This window comes from Xiphophorus hellerii, chromosome 9 (assembly GCF_003331165.1).
Source record: "Xiphophorus hellerii strain 12219 chromosome 9, Xiphophorus_hellerii-4.1, whole genome shotgun sequence".
In the NCBI taxonomy this organism is placed as follows: domain Eukaryota; kingdom Metazoa; phylum Chordata; class Actinopteri; order Cyprinodontiformes; family Poeciliidae; genus Xiphophorus; species Xiphophorus hellerii.
Window position 1 is genome coordinate 9,983,112 of NC_045680.1, and position 24,287 is coordinate 10,007,398.

Consider the following 24,287-nt stretch of genomic DNA (forward strand, 5'->3'; position numbering starts at 1 on the left):
TGATTGCAAACTGAAAGGAAAATGATGCATGGTTTCATGGCCGTCACAATAATTATGTGTGAAGAGGACTTGTCCTCCTCCCAGTTTAAAAATATAAATTTTTCTTGTGGAACATTTCATCTTTCATGTATTCTTTATAGAACTAAATCTAAATCGGTCAAAATTAAATTTTGACCGAGCAGACGAGACTTTAAAGAAAACACCATGCCATTGTAGGCTAGAAAAAGCCTAATTTGTGCTGATAAAGGTGGTTGGAAAGACATAGATTGCAGAATATGTTTAAGTTGCAATTTATTGATGGTATCCCTATTAGTGGTTGTGTTGTTACAAGTATGGCCAGTTGCTACTTCATGTCAGAAAATCTATGGCTGCAGAATGCGCCTGAGTTATGATTTCTCTTTTTTTTTTTCTTTCTCAACTCTCAGGAAGCTGGTTCAGTATTTAATGTTTTTACCTCAACTTTCAAATTTCATCATCCGTCCTCATGTTTATGTGAGAATTTAGTTAATACCATTCACACACATTATTAAATTGATATAACCATAAGACTGGGACAGGCAAATTTCTGTCGAACAAGTGATAAAACTAGCAAACCCATAAATTGGTAAGAAATTTTAAGTGTGTTTATTTATTTTTTTATTATTTGCAGCTGTTATATTGTCAATGGGCCCAGCACAAGTAACATAATGCTTAAGCAGCAAGCTTTTACTATGAAATCAATAAAACAGATAATGTTGACAAGCCTTTTCTCATAGCTCTCCCTGATGCAGCTCGCTCATCTCCCCCACTACAATCCTTACAACTACAAACTATCTCCCCTGTTGTTATTGCCTGAACACATTATAGTGAAAAAATCACAGCTGACCTGGCATTAATGCACTTTTGCCTTTCTGAACTTGTAGAAAGCACGATTAAATTTTGCTTCAATTTTATGTCCAGAATTGAGGTTTTGTGTCATGCTCTGCTTAAGTGGAAGAACCACTCCTGTGATCATCATGATGTTTTATTTTATTTGTTCTATTTCTTTGTTTTTATTTAATTCCAGCAATCAAATGTTTGCCATATTACGTTGCAACTAGAATCTACTGTTGTCATTTTAGGTGCAGGACTGGTACCTTTATTGACCCATGGAGTAACATTCTCAAATCAGACAACCCAGAATAGATGCACCAATCTCCAGCTTCTTTAACCGTTCACCTGCAGATGTCGATTTTGTCAAATTCCAGTGGCTCTTAAGCTGTTTTAATACGAGATACAAGATAGCCTTTCTGCTGTGTGGTCCATAAATATTCATAGTAGGAGTAGAGTCACATTGTGTGTGTTACAAAACAATCACTGTAAAATCTATATTCTCTAGAGGTCTACATTCATTTAAATTTTCAAAAGGCTTTTGAAAATTTGAAATTCAGTTCATGGAGGAGGTCAGACATGACAACTTGTTGTCTATTCAGTACTCCTTAATTTGCTATCTCACAACCTAAATTAACTGCAGACATACCCCAACGTGTCCTAGAAAATATGTCCCCCTTTTGAATAGCTTTTATAGCTCTTTGCTTTCTGTCACCTAATCAAAAACACTTCCCTGAGGCTAACTTTTTGTCATCTTTGAACAGTAAACATCGACACCAAAGAGTGTTTTTGCTAGCACTAACCGGTAGCACTTACATTTAGTGCTTTCACAGATCAGAAAATGTTTTTCAGAACAGCTTGTCATAGGTTGGGCCATTCTGGCTGAATAATGGAATCCAGTCAAGACCTGATTTTGTGGTGCATCTACATTTTCTTGAGTTCATTTAAATGTGAGAAATCATGGTTCCTTGTCATATTTAATTTTTTTTAATCAAAAATAAACATCAGGGTGAATTTTGAATGCTTGAAACTTTTTACTCTTACCTACTACTACTTGTTTTATTATTTTATTTATTTTTTATGAACATCCTCACCATAAATACAGTCATGCCTCATCTACTCCCTTATCAGCAAGAGATAGAAGAGAAGAATGGGTGCTCTTTGGGTAGGTCATAAATTCTTCCACTCTTTGTCATCCAATCTCGGGGTAATGTCGTTCAAAATCCCTGTACCATCTATTATCTGGGTATAATAGCTTCCTGGCCATGCAGTGTCCATCCTATTATTATCCCATAACTTTAAACTATCAATAACTTTGAGGTTCAGAGATAGTTAGATGTTAGTGGAAAAAAAAAGGTAGCATAGGAGAGGTGAAGGAAGTTGAGCAGTTGGTAAAGAAAATATTAAGGTGATGTTTGTTCTCTGCGAGTTGTCGATAGTTGGTGACTTTGACTGGGAAAGTGCTACTCAGAGATGTGTTGGTTTATTTCTGTTATAGTGAAATGTTTCCTGAGGAGGGCAGCCCTGTGCCTTTATAACAGTTGAGTAGTCACAGAAATCGATAAGAAAAGTTATGTTGTCTGTTTTATCATGTTGTATTTAGATATATTTTCTCACATTAACAAAAGTTTTAAGTTTTCTCATAAATCTCATGCATTAGGAGATTTTCATAGGTGGAATAAACCTCTAGGTGTGAAATTCATCATTTTATTAATGTCTAAAAACAACTTTGAGAAAGCCAGTAGGTGTGTAATTATTTTAAACTTAAAAGTTAAAGTGCATTTATTTTTATGAGTTGAAAGACATCACAACTTTGTTTTTAGCTGAATTGTACTTTTTCTTTTCTAAGAGACTACTTCACACCATAATTTAATTTTAAGATTGATTCACATTCTTGAAAGATATTTTAGAATTTGATATTTGCATAAAAAATATTCTAATTAATACCAAACAGATATCAACACTTAGACAAACACACACACACACACACACACCCCTGCACGCACAGACCAGAGTTGGCTAGTTGACATCAGAGTATATCTAAGATATAGATATGATCAATAAAGTGTTGCTCTGCCTATTGATTTTTGCCATATGGAAGATTTGTTGTGTGAGTAAGCAATGCTTTTATGGCCTCTGAAATGATGGTGCAAGAAGAGGTTTTCCCTTTTTTCAGTCAGAAGTTGCTTAGAGCAAAACTCTAAGAGAGAGTTGGTGGTTTTAACAGGTTTGTGTACACAAACAGGTATCGCCACTTGTAATTAAGTCAATTTCTTCCTGTCTGTATGACTGTTACTGCATGTCACAGCAGTAGAAGCCTCACAAATTCAAGTCCTGCTCTTTAAATACTGATTGTTATTAAATAAGTTACTTCGGGACACTCATTACATTGAGATGTTAGTTTTATTGCTAAACAACACAAGATAACAACTCTAATTGTATTTTAAAATATATTGATATTAATTCATTTTCTCAACGAGATAACAGCATGGAGTAGAAAATTAACAACCTTGACAATATTGTTAGTTTTGGGATTGTTAAACACCATAGCTGGTGTTTATTGTTGATGACAAATTTTTCACAATATTTATAAACAAGTCGATAAATACTTAGGCCTAATCTAATTTAATTAAAGTCTAACTGGATTAATTTTATAACACATGCATAGAATAATTTGGCTTTTTATTGCCTTCAAATGTGAATTTATTGTGACTTCCAATGTAAATGGAATCTAATTATAAACAAAAACTAATAGGGGCCTAAGTCTAGATAAGGTGTAGAATTTTATTTCTGCTTGTAGATTAGGAGAAGAATTGAACATAAAATGTCTCTCTTAAGAAACCTATAGAGGTTAATGGGGATCAACTATTACAATCTGGCTTTAATAAGATTCACTCCAAGTCAGTGCTTTTCATTTAGCTGAGGAAATAAAAACATCAGATTCTGGATCTTGTTTCTCTCTTTTCAACTCATCCAGACTTGAACAGCAGCCCCATTCAGAAGGAACGTTTTCCTTTCCTGTTTCACTCAATTGATAATTTTGTCCATGTGGCATGCTCTGCCTGCTTCACTTTATTTTATTTTATCTTTTATTTTTATTTTTTTGCTCAGTTTTTTTTAATGCAGTGGGATACAAATTATGTTTTTTTTTTGTTTTTTTTTAAAGAAATAACTTATTTGTGTTACTGGTTAGTTCTGAAGCATGGTTTTAAAAAACCAAACAAATAGTTTCATGACAAGATTGTTTGCATCCCCATTGCCCAAGAAAATAAGAGAAGAAAGAAAAGTCCACTGTTAGCATTGCATTCTCAATTACCAGGCACGGCATTAAAACAATATTCAAACGGGATACCAAGGTCGGCCCTGACTCCCAGTACGCTTCTTTGAGATGGCACTTATAATGAGGATGTTGCAGTTTTTTTAAGTAGTATATTTATAGTGTGTTTTATTTCTCCTTCTCTTCTTTTTTCTTTAGTTTGTTTAAAGAAAAAAAAATCTATGTAGAGCACTCTGTAATATTGTTTGAATGTAGAACTTCTAACAGAGGGAGGCTTAATTCCAAATGCTAAATTTCATACAGGAAATTCTTATGAAAGTATAATATCAGCAGTCATTTTCTTATGTAATGTATATATTTAAGTCTAGGAGTTAAAAGAGAGGGCAGCAAAATGAATATGTGATGAACTAAGCCTGACTTTTTCTTTCCGTTTTGGTGGGAGTGAAATACTATTGGAAACATCAGTTATTGAAAACTGGCCTGCAAAAATAAAGCGGTGCATATAATAGGTTTCCTGTCAAAGAAAAAGGCGAGAGAATTCCTGTCATTGCACCACCACCTCTAAGACCTCTTCTTCTGTTAAACCTGCCTGCATTTATTTACCTTAGAATTACCTGCCAGCTCAATTTAGTAATTGACTGTGTCATAAGAAAGCAAACGAGCCCCTTCGCCCCTGCCAAACCATACCTTTGTGTGCTTTTTTTGTGTGTTTGGAAGTGTGTGTTCTTCTAGCTTACCGTCCATCTAATTTGTAAAATCCTCCCTGCTTCGCCATTTGTCATAAGCAGATATATATGTCTCTGTTTTTATTCCCGTGTGCAAATGCCTGTTAGCAAGCAAGCATTCAATCAGCTGACTCTCACCTTCATGACCTCACTCTCCCATGTCCCCTCCTTCCCGTCTTCCAATCTGTGCTGCAGACAGTGTCAGGAACAGCTCAGACACCAGAAATTACCCATGTCGAAACAATGACCAATCTATTTATAAGTTCACCGCCTTGCCTTTTGTATCGGCTGACATTGCTCGGCATGTGTGCGCACACACACAACCTTAAACAGCCATATCAGTGATGGCATGGGGTGAATAGGTTAGGGATAGTCCTGGTTTTTCTTACCCCGCCGCGTCGCTGCAGATCCCTGGATTTACCCGTCTTTGATGTATACTTTGAGGGTAATTAGTGAGAACTGGGTCAGAGTAGGCCGAGAAAGCAAAACAGTGTGGTTGTTTCAGTGACTGGGTGGTAAGGAGATGCTTAGATCTGGTTGAGAAAAGCCTGTAGGTGTTGGAGGTTAAATGGCTGTCCAGTATGAACCACTTTACATGACGCGAGCAGCCCTCTTTTTGTTGCATCTACCTTAACGCTGATAAACATTGCTCAAATAGTTTCTAAAATGTAATTTTTTTCAGTGTAAAGATCTTCAATAGCTTTTTTCTAAAACATTCTCACCAGTGGATGCATTTTATTAACCTTATTTGTAGTGTGATTGTGGTTTTATCCTTGGTAAACTTGCAGCTTTGAATACACCAGTGATGATATATTTGTGTTTTTCAATGCTCTCATCATAAATTATTTTTCAGAATTTTTTTTTTCATTTGCTCTTTAATGCAAAAATGTGATATTTGAAAGAATGACTACATAGTTATGAGTTAGGAGGGGTTTTTTTTTTAGCAGACATCTCACATTTCAAAATAGGATTTTTCTACAGATTATCACTAATAATTATTTTTAATTTAAATTTCTTTTTAATCAGAGGACTTTTGTCAAGTACATGCCATGAAATTCCCCTATTCACACACCACAAGGTTTCCTTTTTGATTTATGTTACTCCCATTAATTAAAATGGTTATCTCTAATTATGGACAAGTGATCTAGAAAACACTTATCCAGAGTAAATCCCATGCGGGGATGATTAATGGGCAGTGAAGTATCTGGGAAACAGGGTGGCTACCTGTATATTTTACTACCATTACAGTAGAGCATTGTGTGAAAGAAAACAAAACGGCAGCGATTAGAGACGGAGAACAACGGCTCTGGCAGCGGGACACTGATTGGGATGTTGATCGTCCCTCGCTGGCCTTTTGCCCTTCCTGCTGTGGCCCCCGGCCTGCCCTCCACAGATACCCCGGGTCGTTTCCTATCCATGTCAACACACACAGATATGCACTCTTCCCGCTGAGTGTTTACAGCCACATGCTGATTCCTATTAATCTGCTTCTCGTCTGGGTCCGAAGGAGGAGGGAAGGGGAAGGAGGGTGTCCTGGAGGCGGGTTTGTCTTGGAGCGAGAAGCCAGTGAAGGTGGGTAAAGCCATTTCGCTCACACAACCTGAGAGCCTCGGCTGACAGATTGCGCCAGGCCTGGACTTCTTTTTACACTGAGCAGATGTGGTCTCCCACTTGTTTTACTTAGTAATTATCCCTCATTAGGTGAAAGCATGTGCCAATCAAACAACTTGGAGAGTGAGAACAGAGCCTGGGCCAGAGTAGGGAGAGACGGGGGAGAGGCAGGGAGAGGCAGGGAGAGGCAGGGAGACCTGTAGCCCGATCTTCACAGTTTTTACAAACACAGAGTCATTACTAGATCAAAGGCAGGCCCTGCCAGTGCTACAGCTTCTGCATCACTGGCATTATTATGTCGTGTTTGACATTTCAGCTCTTGCAGAAATTACTTGCACAATTAAGAACAAATGTTATAGATTTCTTTTTCAATTATTTCAGTTGCACTGTATTTTTTTATTCTAAACTTTTATTCAAGAGATAATGGTGTACTAAATAGATGTTAATTAAATGTTGAGCATTTTCTTTGACAAACATTTTGTCAAAACACAAATTCTCATAGAGAACTTTGAGAAGAGTCTCACCAAATTAAGCTTAAATTTCTGCCACATTTATTTTAATGGTTTTTTTTATTCTATGGTGTGCTAAAGAAATACAATATATTGGATAAATTACCTCAATACCAGACACTCAGAAGCCTTTATTCAGTTTTTTGTTAAAAATTATTTTTTGTAAATACTGTGTATAATTGATTTATGTGTTTTATTTATTTTTAGTCAAAAATATGGGAAATACAAGTTATTTGGCAAAAATAAAATAAAAATAGAAACCTTTATGTATCAATTTTATTTCTTAAACTGTTAGGATTGTTATTCGTCCTACAATTCATAGTGAACTGAATCTATGAATCATACAGCCATCCTCACTGGCTTACTGGGGGAGTGCAACTCTCTTCCAAAAAATAAAAGAGTGAGAAAGAAGACAGAAACGAAGATCTATGAAGTCTTCATGTCAATGAACTACCATTCATTTTCACTTTGAAGTCCTTTGAACCGTACTGAAGTGTGATTGCAAGTGACAGTCACAGAGTCTGCCGGCTTATCATGATGGATGCACCTTGCCGTCATGGTGGCGCTGCACACATGTATTTGCACGTGCACTCCCAGACAAATGCATGAATACGGAGAGTTTCAGAGCAGGGATAATGCGGGTCTGCGTTTGTAGGCACAGACCCACTTATAAGATCCATTTATTCAGCTCATTCATACTCACACAAATGGACAAGGTTACCTCTCTTTTTTTTTCTAATTGTACAGTTTTCTAAATAGCAAGAGTGGAAATTCTCTGCCAATTTATTTTAGTTTTAAACTTTTAAAGGTAATATATTGCTCATAAAGGTCCTGTAAAAAATGAAAGGGTGTTTTTTTTGTTTTGTCATGTTTGTGCTATTAAGAAAATGTATACATGACCTGCACTTTTTCAAAGATTGAAAATGTCACAAAATGTTACAAAATGTAAATGAAATCCACATATTAGCGATGTAGACATTAATTGATGATCTGCATATTATGTTAATTAATTAGATATTTTCTTTCTTTCTTCCTCTTTTTTCTTTGTTTCTTTATTTCCATGTTTGATTCTTTGTTCCTTTCATTATTTATTTCTCTCTTCCTTTCTTTCCTTTATACCTGATAGAGCCACTTATATCTCTCAGCCCTATGTTTGAGAAATAGAGTAACAGCACCAGAACCATGTTTTCCTGTTTTTAGCAAAAACTGACCTTTTTAAAGCCATTCATGATTTTCAATTGAGGGTGCTACAAGCTGTCATAGATTTTTTTTTTCATGGCTGTCTGATTATGTTTAAGTTGTTTTATTTCCAACAAATGGCTATACTTTAGTCTGGAAATTCCTTTTCCACCTCCACAGAGAGATGAGAAATAACTTTCTGAACTTTAGTTTGGACCTAATTCTGCTTGCCTCTGAGCTCAAGTAATGTTTGCAGGTGAGAATGCCAGAAGCACTAGTTTTGCAGGAGCTGGCTACACTTCAACAGGAAGCTGCTTTCTGTGAAGGTGTAAGAGCCTTATTTGGACCGTATGTCTTTCATAAAGATTTATTGCTATATTAAGTTTTCCTTCAGCACTACTAGTTCAATCTTGCTTATTTATAATTTGCACTGTGATGGAAAATTACTAAAACACTTTAAGTGTCAGACTAATAAATGGACAGATTAAAAGTTCATATAATGAATGCAGGAATGAATAATGAATACTTTTAATAAAGTAATGTCATATTGCTCTGTAAAACGTTCAACTTTATATGACAAATAGATACAAAGTGGCATAAAATCTGAAAGATTATGCATGATTTTCAATTATTTAACAAAATAATACACTGTACTTTTGCATTCAACTCTCTATCTAATACCCCTACAAATTCCAATGCAATCAATTGCCTTCAGAAGTTAACTACGTAGCAAACAAAATAAATTTTTATGTATTTTAATTAATTGCTATTAAATGTGTTGTTTTTTTCTGTTTGGATTTTATATTTTAAATATTCAGTAATTATAATTAGTGGAGACAAACTTATCTGGTACTGCTGATACTTATATGTATTGCTAGGTGAAAACTTCTTCATAAACGCCAAAATCAAATTAGCACCTCCTGTCAGTATCCGACTCGGGGCACATGTGTGCATTTTTCTCAAACCCATCCAGTGCCCAGCTGCTGTACTTCAGGACGTGTGTTCTTCTGTTTATCCTCCCTGTCAGAGGAAAACTACACGATTAGAAAAAAAACATCGGAAGATTGACGGCAGGATAACATTCAGTTTGACAAGAAGGTGCGCCAGGACAGCCAGCCGAATACCAAAGTATTTTTAATTAAACAGCTCTCTCCACTAGCTGCACCAGTTCAAAGACTCTCGCTTTGACCCATGTGTTAAAAGTTTGTATCAGCTTTCCGTGGCTGTGTTTTTCTTGGCATCCAAGACACGGAACCCTAAATTGTCTTGTTTAAAAGCTAGTTTGTTTACAGTTCAATCTCTTTCTCTTTCTCTCTTTTTTTTACTACCCTCCCCATTATAATACCACATGTGTGCAGTGTGATCATGTTCAGAGCATAACGACCAGTTTTTTTTTTTTTTTACGTCTTTAAATAGGCCTGATTTGTGTAGATACCTAAAAAAATACTAATAATTTTAAGATCTGCTACTCAGCCCGATCAGATTTATTCTTTGTCATTCAGGTTTATTTACACGTTAAAACAAATAAAATAAAGTGCTCATCTGTTTCTTGGGCACTTTGTCAATAACATTTGTCCATCTGATGTAAAATCGATAAGACACACACTGACACAATGCCAGAGCGATGGCAAATGTGTAGTCATTTATCATTGACTAGTAATAAAGATATGTCACAATTGATTTTAGCCCATTTCTTCCCCTGCTTTTCGTTCTATGCCTCTCTCTCTTTTTCTCTCTCTCTCCACTCTTTTTTGTTCTTGCTCTTTTGCAGGAGCAGTAAATAGAAAGAAATAAATGAATGTTATTATGAGTAAGGTATGTTTGGCCTTGCTTAACTCGATTATTATTGGAGAATCAGGCTGTGATGATTTGAAAGTCTTTGTGCTCTGATTCCAGTGAAGTGCTAGATCGGAGCACAAAAAGAGGAAGAGCATTTGATGGATCAGTGTTCGGGTGGTATCTTCTCCAGGAAGGTGATATTTGATCTGTTACTTCCTCAGACATTTTTAAAGAGATTTGCAAACATTTAGTTTTTTTCATGTTTCTTGAGGTGCACTACAAAGAAGCATTTTGTTATCCAGTTTAGAGACACATAAATTTTTTTTTAAATATATTTGTTACCTTGAGAATGTAAAAAAGAAATCACAGAGAAATTATTCAAAATTTCAAAATGCAAAACTTAGAATATAAGGAGCATTCTAACAAATATTTACAAAGAATCATCTGTACTTCTAGAAACAGGCATATGCATGCACTGTAAAAATCAAAGCATATAATCTTTGTATATAATCACTGTCTTACTAAGCTAGTTTTGGTCAGTTAGGATTACTGAAATGAATTTCCCAAATGTCACAAAGCAAGAAAATTATTGTGTTATTAAATGATTAAAGAAATTAAATACAGAAGTGGACTGCAGAATGTAGTTGTTAGAATTATTGCCTTGCAGAAAATATTTGGTTGACCTTCCTATTAATATACAGGGTTATTGTTAATTTCAAAGATGTAATTTGCCTTTTTTTGCCCCTTTTGAGGAATGACTTCACCCTCTCTGAGTGGCCTTTCAGCCCATGTCAATACAGGCCTCATATAAAAGTGACACACACTTACTGTATAAGTTTCAGGCACCATCTTCACAGCATCTTCTGTTTTTGTTTTGGGATTGAGTTGAAAATCTTGCACTTAAACACAGTGAAGGCATCCTTCATCGCCTATACAAATGTTGCTGGTAAGCCTGTCAGAATTTTACAAATCCGTGACATTTGAGCACAGTTTGTTACGTTTGTTCAGTGTTTGTCCACAGTTTGCTTAGAGACATGGTATAATTCTGTGTTTGTAGAACGTAAAATAAAATATAAAGTAAGATAAATCTTTCCTCACTAATTTTTCTGGCATTTAGCAAGTAGAAATAGGTGTGTTAATCCTGTCTGACATAAAACAGAAAATGTTTAGTCTGTTCTGATGTGAGACACTGATTTGTGTTGTTTTTCTATAATCATTTGGGCTTAACTGCATATTTGAGCTCATAACTAAAATCGTTGGAGAACTGTATAAAGTAGGACAAAAAATGTAAATTGTATGTTTCACATCTGCATATCTTTATTTTAATGGGGATTTCACCTTTTGCCCTGTTTAGGTGAGAACATTTAATTGTGATTTCTGCATTTCTGGTCATGAATGTGCATATGGAAAAGAATGACAAAAAGCATAAGACAATATAACACAACAAAATTAACTAAGTAGTTAAAAGTTTGAAAACAAGAATGCATTCTGATTAACACCACAGGCAATATATTCATTAAACATCTTGTTTTACTAGAGGGTGGCTATATTATAGGTGCAAACATAGTTGAATTATGTATTTTTAATTTTCTAGGACTTTAGATATAATGTTTAACATTCTATATGTGCAGTCAATTCCTGTTTTTTACAGACCTTTGCACAAAAACCCAACTTCATGATAGTGGTGGATAGTGCTGCTAATTTTGTTACCCACAGGCTACTTATTTCAACTCTTAGCTTATACTTTCTGCTTGTGCAATTATTTACTACACATACCAGTCCGGGAATATGACTATCACTAAATGGGGTCGAAGAAGCAGTGACACTCATTTTAGTATGATGTCTGGTGGCACATTTTCTTACGATCTCTCTCATGGTCTGTTGTTTCTAATCGGTCCCACTCATCACTTCCGTGTTTGAATGTCCTGATAGGCTAAAGTGCTGCTGTCATCTGCGCCTTCTGGACTAAGTTGCACAGTTTTTTCAAATATGTAGGGAGATGTTTTTGGAAACCAGATAGGCTTGTGAGACTGATCTGAACACTAATGTACATTTGAAAATAAAACAACATCACTTTCAATTGTAAGTGTCAAAGTTAAACAGGTTCTGCTACTTTTCTAGTCATTGTGACCCTCCACTTCCCAGTGTTTAGGTTTGTGTGTTAGCCATGCCACCAAGGGTTGAAGCCGCCGGGTTGTGTGTACCCAAGTTGCACCGGTGGTAGTGAGCAACATCTGTTTCGAGCTTGTTGTTCCTCTTGGCTGCTTTTCAATTGGATTTCCTCAAGCAGGGCCAAAAGCTGTCACCTCTGCCAGGCTCTGTTAGCGATCACCGCCGGCCCCTATATTAAGTAGGTGGTTCAGGGCTAAGCTAATAACTCTCCCTCCTCTCCTGAGCCATCACACTCTGGTACTGGTGTTCTTCCTGGCCTCTGAGTCTGCCGGCGTGCATATGTGTGTGTGTGTAGATACTCTCACTTTTCTTCTGTTGCTGTACCCCATTGAGGCAGGTTCGCTTGGGGGTCTGCTCCTCAACTTGACACGCAGCTGACCGTGTTTCTTATCAAGAGAAAGTGGGAATCTTACAGGACCATTTCAAAAGAGGAACTTATCCACTTTTCTTAATAATGTGTAGCAGAAAAAGAGCAGAAAGAAAACTTTTGCCTCAACTCCACCCTCAAACAGAAGTAGCTTCGGAGTAGATCTAAGAATAAGAATAAAAATTTACCTTACACCTTAAGAGAAGTATTGTAAAAGATTCAGAGCAGAAATGTTCATTTATCTGTAGCATTTCATATCAGTGATGAGTGCAGCTGTTATTTATTCAGACATAAAAGTGTCTTATTAGGATTAAAGTGCATTTTTCAACAAATACAAATACAATATTTATTATAAAGCAAAACCAGGACCAGTCAAATTCCAATTTACTGTCAAAATCTGCTATTTACACAGGATTAAGTTTACCTTGACCAAGTGAATTTGCTCACTTTTCATTAAAACTAACTTAATCTTCTGCAGAGTGTAACGTTAATAACTGTAAACACCAATCCCTGCATGTATCCCCAAAGAGAAACTAAACCCCTTATCTTGGCTTGAAAATTTTTAAAAAGCTGCGGCTATTTTCAATCCCATGAGGCTACATGGCAGACAGAGGTTGAAAGCTGGAACTGATCAAAAAGAGCAGCTTCAGTTTCTTGTGTTTTCCCTTCCTGTTATCCTCTGATGGTTTATAGTAGAACAAACTTCCAGAAAACCTTAAAACAGCTGAGTTCCTTTAACTCAAGGCTGCAAACCCACTTGAGTTGCTTTTGCCCTATGATCACTGCAACATTGATCAACATATTTGATGTGTATTGATAATTCTTCTGATGATGGCACTCGACAAAATGGAAATGTTTGTTACTGGTTTCTCAATTGGTGACTGTGTGATGTTTTCATGACTTTTTATTTTTGTGTTTTTATTATAAAGCATGTTGAACTGACTTGTTGCTGAAATGTGCCATACTGGTAGACTTGACTAATTGATAGTTTAAGCAGCTTGAATAGACAGAGAAGAAAGATACTGACACCCTCTGTGTTTTCCTTGGGAATATATTTTTTTCCAACAGGTCACTGACACTGAATATATATATAACTTTAGTTCTCCTCTTTTAGTACCAATTTCTACTCTTGTTTCTAAAAACAATTCTTACATATTTATTTCCATTGTTTGGAAAAATAATCAGTTTTTGATTTTCTGACAGACTGATCAAATATGGATTTAAACAAAAGATTGTGTGTAAGAGGAGCATGGTGTCTTATAATTCACCAATATTATCTGCCAAACTCAATTTCTTCTGCTAACCTCAAATCAACAGGTATTTTAGAATCCGGAGAAATATGCGTTGGGATTTATTTTCCCGCTGTAAGCATCTTTCCATCTTACCTTCTGGTCATCTTATGCAAGCCTAGGTATTTCAGTTTTTATTGGAGGTATTTGCCTTTTTAACCCTGCAGAGTGCCAGGTTACTCATATACCTGCATGTCTCACTGCCTCCGTGTCTCCTGCCAGTTGTTCTGGCCAGCTGGAGCAGTTACGTCGGGTTGGATTTGAACCGAAGACCTGCAAACCATCAACTCCCTTTTTTCACAGCTTTGACAGACACTTTGATTTGACGTGCCATGAGCAGTTAAAGTGCGAGTTATGTATACATGTTAATTAAACTGTTTATGCATGGAGGGGTCAGAGACATTAGCAAGCCCCAGTGCAGAAGTGTGAATTTCTTCTCTTTTCCCTCAATCACAGCATTTTAACCTCTTCTGTCTCTCATTTTCTTAATGATTACCAGGTGGAAAGGCAGGTTTTTTTCCCCCACCGTTTTTGCCAAGTAGAGACGCAGATAGCTCTATTTGTGAAAAGTGTCTCTGTGTGTTTGAATTTGGGCTAGCATATTTGACGGCAGGTCTAAGTTGCTCAAATATCTCTCTTTTTTTGGCTCGCTGTAGTTCTTTGAAAAAGATGTTGTGGTTTTGGTCCTGAATTTCTTTTGATAAAGCTGTTGGTCCAACACAAAGATGACATTGTAAAAATTTCCTTTTCAATGTATAATGTCAGTTTGGACAAGTATAACGTTGACACTGAGCCATAGGAGTGCCAGATGTTACTGGCTAACCTAAACAACATAAAGCATGTGGTCTATAAAAGTTGATATTATTGAGCCGTTTCATTTATTAATAAGCCTTTTGTTTATAAAATGTAAAAAAAAAATTACATTCAACATAACTGAAGAGTCATTCAACTTTGCTTTGTGACACAGGAGCGGTGGAGGAACTTTTAATGGGGAGAATTGTGTGATTTCAAGGATTTTCTTACCACAACCAAGTAACTATATTACCTTCAAATCAAAATCAAATCAAATTTTATTTGTATAGCACATTTCGGAAACGAAGCAGTTCAAAGTGCTTTATGTCATAGAAACACAAAAGTAAACAGCTGAAACCATTTTTCCAAGTGCTGGCATTTACACATCAAAATGTTGGTTAGTGTTTCGTTAATTATGGTACAAAAGCAACTCTAAGCAGGTGGGTTTTTAGTTTAGATTTAAAGGAACTGAGTGTTTTGGCTGTTTTACAATTTTCCAGGAGTTCAGTTTAACTTCAGTTGTTTTGAAAATGCTGCATATATGAGAAACAACCTAAAAGAATTTTCACTTCACATCACAGCCATATCATCATAACAGGCCAAATTCAAGAAATGTGTCTCTTTAAGAACATCTTAGCTTTTCTGACAAAAATCCAGTGGAACTAATACATTTCAGGAGTCCAGTAAATGGTAGATGACTTCTATTTACAGTTCCCAAGAACTGTAAATGGCATCAATGGATGCATAGAGAAATATTTTTGTGATGATGTATTGAAGGGGGAGATGTGCTACTTTATGTAAGTATATCAACCAAAACCCCAGCAAAATACATTGATGCTTTTGGTAGTAATATTTCACCAATCTGAAAAAATTCTGAATACATAATCATAATACTTTTGCGTAATATTCTTTTTTTCTACTGTATGATCATCTTAAAATTGTCCAGATCCTAATCCTAAATGGAATTTAAGCAGATGCCATTTCTTTCTGAAAAGAAACATACAGTAACTTTTAATCCAATTTTAAAAAACTCCTTTCCCTGATGTCACTCTAGTTTAATGAAACGTTTTGCCCGCTTCTCTTACCAAAAGGAGCAGTTAGGTGACAGAAGCAATATATTGTAGCAGAGAAGAAAAACCAGCCCCGTCAGTCCCTATCTTTTTGCCAAGACACTGCCCTCTCCCCTTAATCATAGTTTTCATATCTGTACATTGAAAATTTGTTCCCCAAGGACAATGTCATAAACTTGCTATTTTCTGAGATTTTTACCTGCCAGTGCTGCTCCCTAAGTCCACTCCATTGGAGAGCTTGATGGAAACTGGAAATGGGGACATTGAAAGGTGAAACATTTGGGGGACTGTACTGTATAGTTATCGTTCACTTTGAATATGTAATCATTTATAGTGCACTAAGGTGTTGACACTAAAACTGTGAAGTGTATCTTTAGGGGCTGCAGGTGTGAAATATAAAAGATGTAGTGATCTACTTACGTTTTGTTTCCAGATCAGGTTTTATGCACCAACAACAGCAGTGAAGAAGAATACAAAATAAATACCCTATGGGAACAGTCTGTTCTGCTCAGGTAGCACACTAGGGGTCCAACATATAAGTAAACATATTTGCAGAGCTGAACTTTTCTGAACTTTTACAGAACTTTTGCTCTGCTGCCACAGAACAGTAATTGTCATCTGTGGGGCTTTGTACCAGATCTGAACTTGTCGTTACCCAGCTCAGAAAGTATTAATGATGATGTCCTTTTGAATCTAAAATGTGCTTTAAACAGACTCCTGAATTAAATGTTTTCAAGTATGTGTATATATTATCAGTCATGCTTGCTTTTAATTTTGGAGTTTCTGCTGAAGTTGTTTTGTAACTGGCATAAAATGCAAGAGAAAAGCAAATAGTGTCTGACTTACCTTCCGATTAATTTGGAGTTTTGTGCCATGGAGAAACGAAGGCAAATTTGCACTTGGCAATTTTAATTACTTTGTTTCGAGAGTTTTCTAATTTTTGCAACAATGCAGCTGCTTTAACTTACTGTTAGATTTTAGCTTCTGAAAACAAAACACATCTTCAAAACCTACAAAATTTGAAACAAAATAAATTTTATTAACTGGTGTACAGACCATCCACTGGTTTGTTCAGATAAACTCTGAATTATTATCTGTTCTCACACTTTCTTATTGTAAACTTAAATTTTACACCCACTTGGTATTAAGTTCAAATAAGCCATTGCATATTTGATATTTTAACTCTGTTGTCAGTGTAAGTACAGATATGCAATAAAACCTGTTCATTTGTTCATGTCCAGCTTGGGATATTCTTAGATGATGAGTTTAATTTAGTGACACCACTTGCAAAGTTTAGGATTAAAGAGTAGCATGAAGCTTTTAGTGCAAAACTAAGCTGCACTTAATGGCTCACGGTAAACATTTAATGGACTCCACTCGATTTTACGTAGAGTGAGCTGCAAGGACGGGGAAGGAAAACTTCCAAAAGGAGGTTGTTAACTTTATAAACAGTCTGTATTTTAACAGCATCAAGGTTAGAGCCACAGAATTCATTGCTTTGACTGATTTGACTTAGAATACGCTGCAGTAAACCAGTGGCTCAACTTTAATTTACTCTTTCTGCTTCCCCGGACAAAACTTACTTATTTAAACAAGTGCTATTTTATGTTGTATTGCAGCAAAGTACATTTCTCTAGGGTGATTATGTTTTTGATACAACACGGTGTTATCTTTAACTTTTTAAACATACAATTGTTTGCTAATTAGAGGGGAGCAAATTAACATACGCTTTGCTGTTTGATGTACAGTGTAACAATACTTTGATAGTAATTGTGTTCACTCTTTGCATAAATTGGCCAGTATCTTGTGCCGAGTTCAAAAGAAGCAGGGCTGAGTTTAGAAAAACATTCTGGAATTTAAATAATGTGCCCCAATTTTCTTGCATGTTTATTTTTCAGTGCAGATATTAATGAATTAACATTTTAAACAATCCATCTTATTTTTAACTCAATTAGATGTTAAAAGATCATTTTAACTAATATGCGCGGCATGTTCTCCTCACTTTGTGTGATGCACAACAAAAGATTGATTACAAATAAGAGCAATGATCAAAAACATGATAATCAAATTGCAACAAAGAGCTTAAAATTGCAACTCTAATGCAATACAATAGAACACGTGTTGCAAATTACCCCCACAGTGATACTTTGTGTTTGTTTGCACATAAACTTACTTGCCTTTTTATATGCATGTGCTTGTTGTTGAGTAGATTATTATGAACCATACCATACATGCTAAATTTTCTTTTTTGTTGGCATTTATATTTCCAACAATGGGCATCCTTGACTTTAGTGAATAGAAGAATCAGACCAGCAGATACAACAAAGCTGTATCTGATTTAGATTAAATAGAAAATCTTCATATAGCCTCACCACACAAACCAAGGGACGTATTTTACCAGTTGAGGGTTTAAACAAAATTTAATGTCCTAGTCCGTTGTAACCAGGTGACTTGGAATCAATGTTATGGTTCCTGTTCAGTGGTCAAAGCATTGTTTTTTCAATCTGCTTCTAGAATTTCCACAATTTATATTTGACCTTTCTGCTGTGTTCCTTGGTCTGTATGAAGTTCTTTGCCTACTCCTGTTCTCTAACATGTTATCCCCAAAACCCTGTAATTAACCTGTAGTTAACAGTAAGGAAACCTTGATAAATTAGGCACCTGCTTGTATTTCATTTTAAGGCTGTCAGGAAAAAATGTGCTGAAAAGAAATACATGCATTGACACCAAAAGCAGGAGAAAATCGAGGAACTGTTTCCTCAAACTGCGTGAGTAAATATTTGTTTTTGCTGTTGCCTGACTAATTTGTAAAGTCTCTGTTATCTTTCATTTATTTATTTATTTATTTTACCTCACAAACTAAAAATAGATTTGAGAAAAAAATGCTAAATTTAGTCATTCACGCTTTCACTGCTGAGCGGCTCAGTTTGATTTGGAAATAAAAGTCTCTTTGTCTCTATGTGATCTGTCCAGACATCTATAGAGAGGAGCAGTAAATTTATTAGATTCTGGATTGACTTTTTAAATTTCATAAAAGAGCTATATATTTATTACTCACTGTAAATGGAAAAGAAAAAAAATCTCTGATTTTCTCTATTCACAGAAACACCCAAACACATTTCGATTTCCTGAAGCCTTTATTTGTTGCTCCAATTTATAGAAACAGCATCCCAGTAACTGTTTTTTGCTAAGGTCAACCAATTAATAAAATAGGCTTATTAAATAAGATCAGTCTGAAACAGCATACACTGGAAAAAAAAATAACTGGAAGGAACATTAACCTTAAACAATCGTACTCCCTACTTTCTATTATTGTGATTTTTTTGTGGTGTTCTGTTGGTTTGGATGGTTAATTTAATTTTTTCCCACTTTACTGCCTCATTTGATGGCATAAAATGCAGTATTTCTGCACAAATGAGGCAGCAAGTGTGACATAAATGCCTGTCACACTTAAGTTTTGGAAACTATGTATCATTTTCCTTTCACTTCACAGTTATGCACGATATTATGTGTAGGTCTATCAGAATCAACATGTTGAAATACATTGAGGTTTTACTTCACAAACTAAAAGTAAAATACATTGACCAAATAAAATACATTGAGGTTTGTAGTTACAAAGTAAGAAAATATGTAAAAGTTCAGAGATTTAAAACTTTTTTCATATTCATTAACCAGCTGTCCTAACAGTTTACTAATCTCTCCATTATGCTATTTTATTTTTTTATGAAGCAAATTTTTCTTGCATTTCCAATTATTAAATAAAAATTCAAATTTAAGAGATCCCAGTATCAGATTGCCTATAGTCTGTCGCACGTGTGAGACAAGTAGAACTGTCAGTTTTAAAAAGATGTACGACTTGAGCTGTTATTACGATAAACAGGGCAGTTCAATTCTTGGGGGTGAGCCGCAGCCCACTTCTCGTTGGTCAAGCAAGAGGTCGTCGCCAGCCATTGTCATCCAGCCGCTGAGGATGGACCCCCAAATCATGTTGTCAATGTTGATGCGTCGAGATCTCCCTCTGGCAAAAATTGAACGCTCTGAACTTGTTTTGATTGATGCTTTGACCACATTGTGCCCGGTCCTCGTGATGTATCCTTACCCCCACTTTTAACGGCATAGCAACACAAACACTTGGCAGTGAAAGGGGAGAGATGTACTTTAAAAAGTTATTTTGTGCCTGTAGTAAGTTGGTCCATATTGACATTGTGTTCGTCTTGTCCAAGCATCTAGTGAGTCCATCAGCCTTGAAATTTCTAGGACTTTAGCTGTCTTTTTATATTTTCGGGGTACGTTTAGTGGCACAGTTCAATCAGTGCTCAGAGCTTTTCATTGAGGATAAAGGATAACATTTTTGCCTGAAGGTGAATGCACAGCTTGTACATTCAATGAATGCCACAATGGATTTGAATAGACAAAAAAAAATATTTTTTTTCATTGCGACTAAAAGTGCAGGCTTTTTTGTCTCCAAGGGCATGACATGCTTGGACCCTGGGTACTAGCCATGAGTTTTATGAACATGAAATATCTTCTTTTGTCTGTTATTCTTTTCATTATGTTCCTCTTGCCTCTTTTCTTCTCTGCTTTCCTCCTGGTCTTGTCGGCTCCTAGTTGCTCTCTTTGTGTCTAACTGTTTGTGCCTTTAGATTTTTAATAGGATAGTTCTGTCTAATTCCCCAATTTTGTTTTTCCTTTCATCAAATTTTGAAAGCATGTTTTTGATGCAAGTTATTAAGGCTATGAGAATGTGTTTTTTTCTGGTTATGCATTTACATTTAATAAAAACATAAAATGAAAACAAGTTATTGAGATTGTTTTCCTGAGTGAGTGAAGGTAGAACCTTGTATTTCACCCTTTAGCTGCTTTGTGTTGCCTACACTGGGTATGAAACAAGTGCAAGCTGAGCTTTACAAAGATGGTCCAGTTTACAGAAATTCTTTATAGCATTTCACCTTCCCTGTTCTCATCAATCAACTTTGTACTTTTCTTTAATGTATTTAACAAAAAAAGGATAAAAGAGAAAACAACAGTTACAACTTTGTCCTCTTCTTTCTCTCCTCTTTCTTTCTTTGTGTTTGCAGGGCCTGTTCATCTTTCTGATATATGGGGTGTACAACACAGAGGTAAGTCTGCATTGTGTCTCAAGGCTGTCGGAGTGAATGAGAGAAATGACAAGTTTCTGATGGGCTTCTTGCTTAAATGCTGTGTGGGTGGGGTGACGGAGTGTGTGCGGGTGTGAACGCGTTTTGTGCGAGTGAGTGGAGTGAGGGGAGGGGACATCGTTTCCACGCGAGCGTCCCACTGCCCTTCATGCTTGGACTAACTTATATGCATCCGAGTCCGACCATTTAACACTGACACGCTGCGCTTCTCAGCCACTCATTTCTCACCCACATTGGCTAATATTTCACTGCCTCTTTAAGTTTTTAAACTCACGGTCCTCCATTTAACATCCTGACAAAGCTCCTGGCCAGGGCTTTGCATGGCCCAGTGCAGCTACCATTGCAGGATGGGGAAAAAAAAAGAAAAAATAACAATGCAACAAACAGTTTCCAATGAATAATTGAAAACAATAACAATATTTGGATGTGATTACTATTTAAAGTGATTCTAGCAGTAGTGCTTAAACTTTTTATAGCAAATACCACCTTTGTAAACAATACCAAAAATGTGCCACCTGCTGGCAATTCTTAAAGCGCAAGACCTGCTGTTTAATTATGCATCCCCTTTTATGCTCAGATATTCAAATTATAACCAGGCTAAGTTAACATTGGGTCTGATGTCATTATGAGATTCATGTAGTAACTGCAAAAGTTAAATAGGCAGTCAGGTGTACTTGTACATTGTGTTTTGTTTTCCCCCTAAGTTTATAGTGGGTAGTTTTGAAATACTCTCCACAACATTTTTGTCTCTCTGTAAAGGAAAGATCAGTGTCCCTGGGGTCTAAAATGTGATCTAGGGACCCATGTGCTGCTCTCATAAGGTTATTCTACTGGCCCATGACCACAATTAAAGAATGGATAAACTTTGTCTCATCAACACATGTGATTCATGGGGAAAGCCACGAAAAATTTTAGAGTGAAATTTTGAACAATTTTCAACAAAGATGCCACCAACTTTTTGTTCTTCCCAAAAAGTACGGTTGAGTACATGATATTTCTCTCTCATTAACACCGTTTTTCTCTCCCCTTCATTTTATTAGACTATGGAACTACAAACATCTGGTAAAGCAGACTCAGACTCAGACTCATGAGTCTGACTCATATTTTAGTTACACAACCACTGGGTCTGATGGACCCACTGTATTTCATTGCTGAAATTCAACACAACCATAGATGGTTTACATTAAAACACAAAAAAGATGATCACTTCACTTCAATTACATCAATACAAACAGCAAATATGGTTTATTGTCGCCTTTTAATTTTAAAATAAAACATTTTAAGAAAAAAAAGTACAGCTCGTTCATATTTGCTCTATCACAAAAGCATGTACATTAAAAAAGGACAAAATTTATATTCCATATAGAAGTAAATATTTATGTTTATTTTTTAGATTTACCTGTAAATCGCTACAATAACATCTTTTATTTAAATCTTTTTTTTTTGGACCAGGGAAGAAGAAGACAAGAAGATTCATATGCACAAACATCTTTGTACTGTACAGTCCAAGGACTGATAGTACAAGGACCCAGACCCAGAGGACCCAGACATTTTTTCCTAATCTTAACCATTCCAAGTACATTCGCAACCCAAGCCTTTACCAAAGCTTTATTCACACCATAACTCAAACCTAAAGTAGAGCTCGGTAGAATTTAAAAAAGTGAATATCAGAAAAATGTCCTCACTTTCCTCAAATTACCTCTCTTTGTTGGTAAAAATTGTTATAATGCGAATATATACCAATACCCCAACCCTCCACACACAAACAACAGGCATAGAAAGAAGTTCAACTGGAAGATGCACAATTTTATCAACTCTGGGTTTGGTGGACCCGAACATCCAGAGTGCAATGTAAATGTATTGGGGGCGGTGCATGGTGGGTGGTCGTCAATTTTCTTTTCCTGAATTATGTTTTTCACAGAAAGTGACCCGAGGCCAATGAGTCTCAGTTTGAAAAAAATGATCTCCTCTATATGTTTTACTATGATAAAAAGAGAAAATGTTTTCTACAGACTCGAATAGAAAGGGTTCAAACACTTGTATGCAGGATTTCAAATGATGTAAGTTATCATCAAAGTATAGTTTAGTTTTTGAAAAATAAAGGTGCTAACACATCATGTAAAGAAGCAGAGTGCATTTAAATTTTCATGCAATACAATGAAAGTATGTCTAACAAGCACTTTTAAAAAAGAAACAATCTGTGGCCTAAATGAAGCCCAGTTGACGAGTCTTCAGTTCTGATGAATCCAAAGGTCATTTGTCTTTTTGTTGTTTCAGATGAGACATTTACAAGGTAAATGGGCAAAATTACATGACCTCCCACTTTTCAGTTTTTGTCTAACTTCATCAGTACCTCTGTCCATCTGAACATCCAAGATTACATTGGTCTCACACAACATTTCAATTTCCTGTCTTTAGTTTGTATTTTCTCTTTCTTGCTTGTATTCATGTCTTCTTCAGAGCATGAAAAGGTGTCCCTGAGTCATAGCCAATCTATTGACAATACAGATGCTGGGAAGGTTGACCCTTTACATTGTAAAATAAATTAACATGCATTCCTTCTTGAGTAGCCTTTTTAATGTGCAGAAATAATTTGCAGTCTCTAAAGTTGTCTTTGACCCTGAGGTTTTCATGGTACTTGAACAGCTTATGTTCCAATTTAAAAAAGGAACCCCCTTTTCTGTTAAAAAGACTCACAGAAACCTCTTTGAATTACAGATCTGTAAATATGACTTCTTCCAAACCTCCATCACCTTTAGAAGAAACATATTTTGTTTGGACTCACCCTGTTTGTCTCATGTTTTGTATGTTAGTCAGATTTTTACAATCTAACATCCGTCTTGCTTACAAAATTCTGTAGCAGATATTCAGAAACAATTTCTATCAGTATTCAAAATATTTCTTGCTTCTTTACTTCCAGTAAGATGATGAGCCAAGGATGTACAGTATTTATCTTTTGCTTTTATTTAAGCTAATAGTTTTTAGAAGTGGGCAGGATCTCCTTTTTCAGTTAAGTTCTTGGACACATGAAGTCTTTCAATTACATCATTTGCTGAAACCCCTTTACAATGGATTGTGACCACACTACTAAGTCAAAAATCAGCCATAGGATGGACAGTGTTTGAAAGGTCTTCTTGAGTCCTTCAAGAATGGAGTTGATCCTATATTATGCATGGTAGCACTAGAAGTTGCTTTGGCTTCAACCAAACTATCTCAACATGGAGCTTCAGCCAAAATCAATTGATACTCTGCTATAGTCTTGGCCATTTGCACATAAAAATTGGTGCATGATGTGCTCCCTACTTGAGTAGTTGTTATAGCTTGGGAATGGCAGCATACCTCCAGATGGCAGTGCTCTGTATAGAAAACTGAATCTTTCATGTTACTGAAAAGCCAATGACAGTGTTGATGTGGCTTCTTCCTTCCCATGAAGGGTAAAATGTCATATACATATACGTGTATGTGGAGTCCTTCCACATACATGTGTAATAGAAATGTTCACAGATTAA

At 35.9% G+C, this 24,287-nt stretch overlaps 1 protein-coding gene across 2 annotated transcripts in view; it reads left to right on the forward strand.

Annotated features, from left to right (window-relative positions):
- Positions 1–24,287, forward strand: part of LOC116725853 (adhesion G-protein coupled receptor D2) — an 89,211-nt gene that overhangs the window by 19,230 nt on the left and 45,694 nt on the right. The window contains exon 21 of one of the 2 annotated variants that reach the window (XM_032572232.1): positions 8,098–8,201. In XM_032572232.1, coding sequence (XP_032428123.1) covers positions 8,098–8,181 — 84 coding nt within the window. In that variant the 3' untranslated portion in view covers positions 8,182–8,201. Of the gene's footprint in view, positions 1–8,097; positions 8,202–20,697; positions 20,740–24,287 lie in introns of those variants that run through there. The other variant, XM_032572231.1, reaches the window with a different exon arrangement.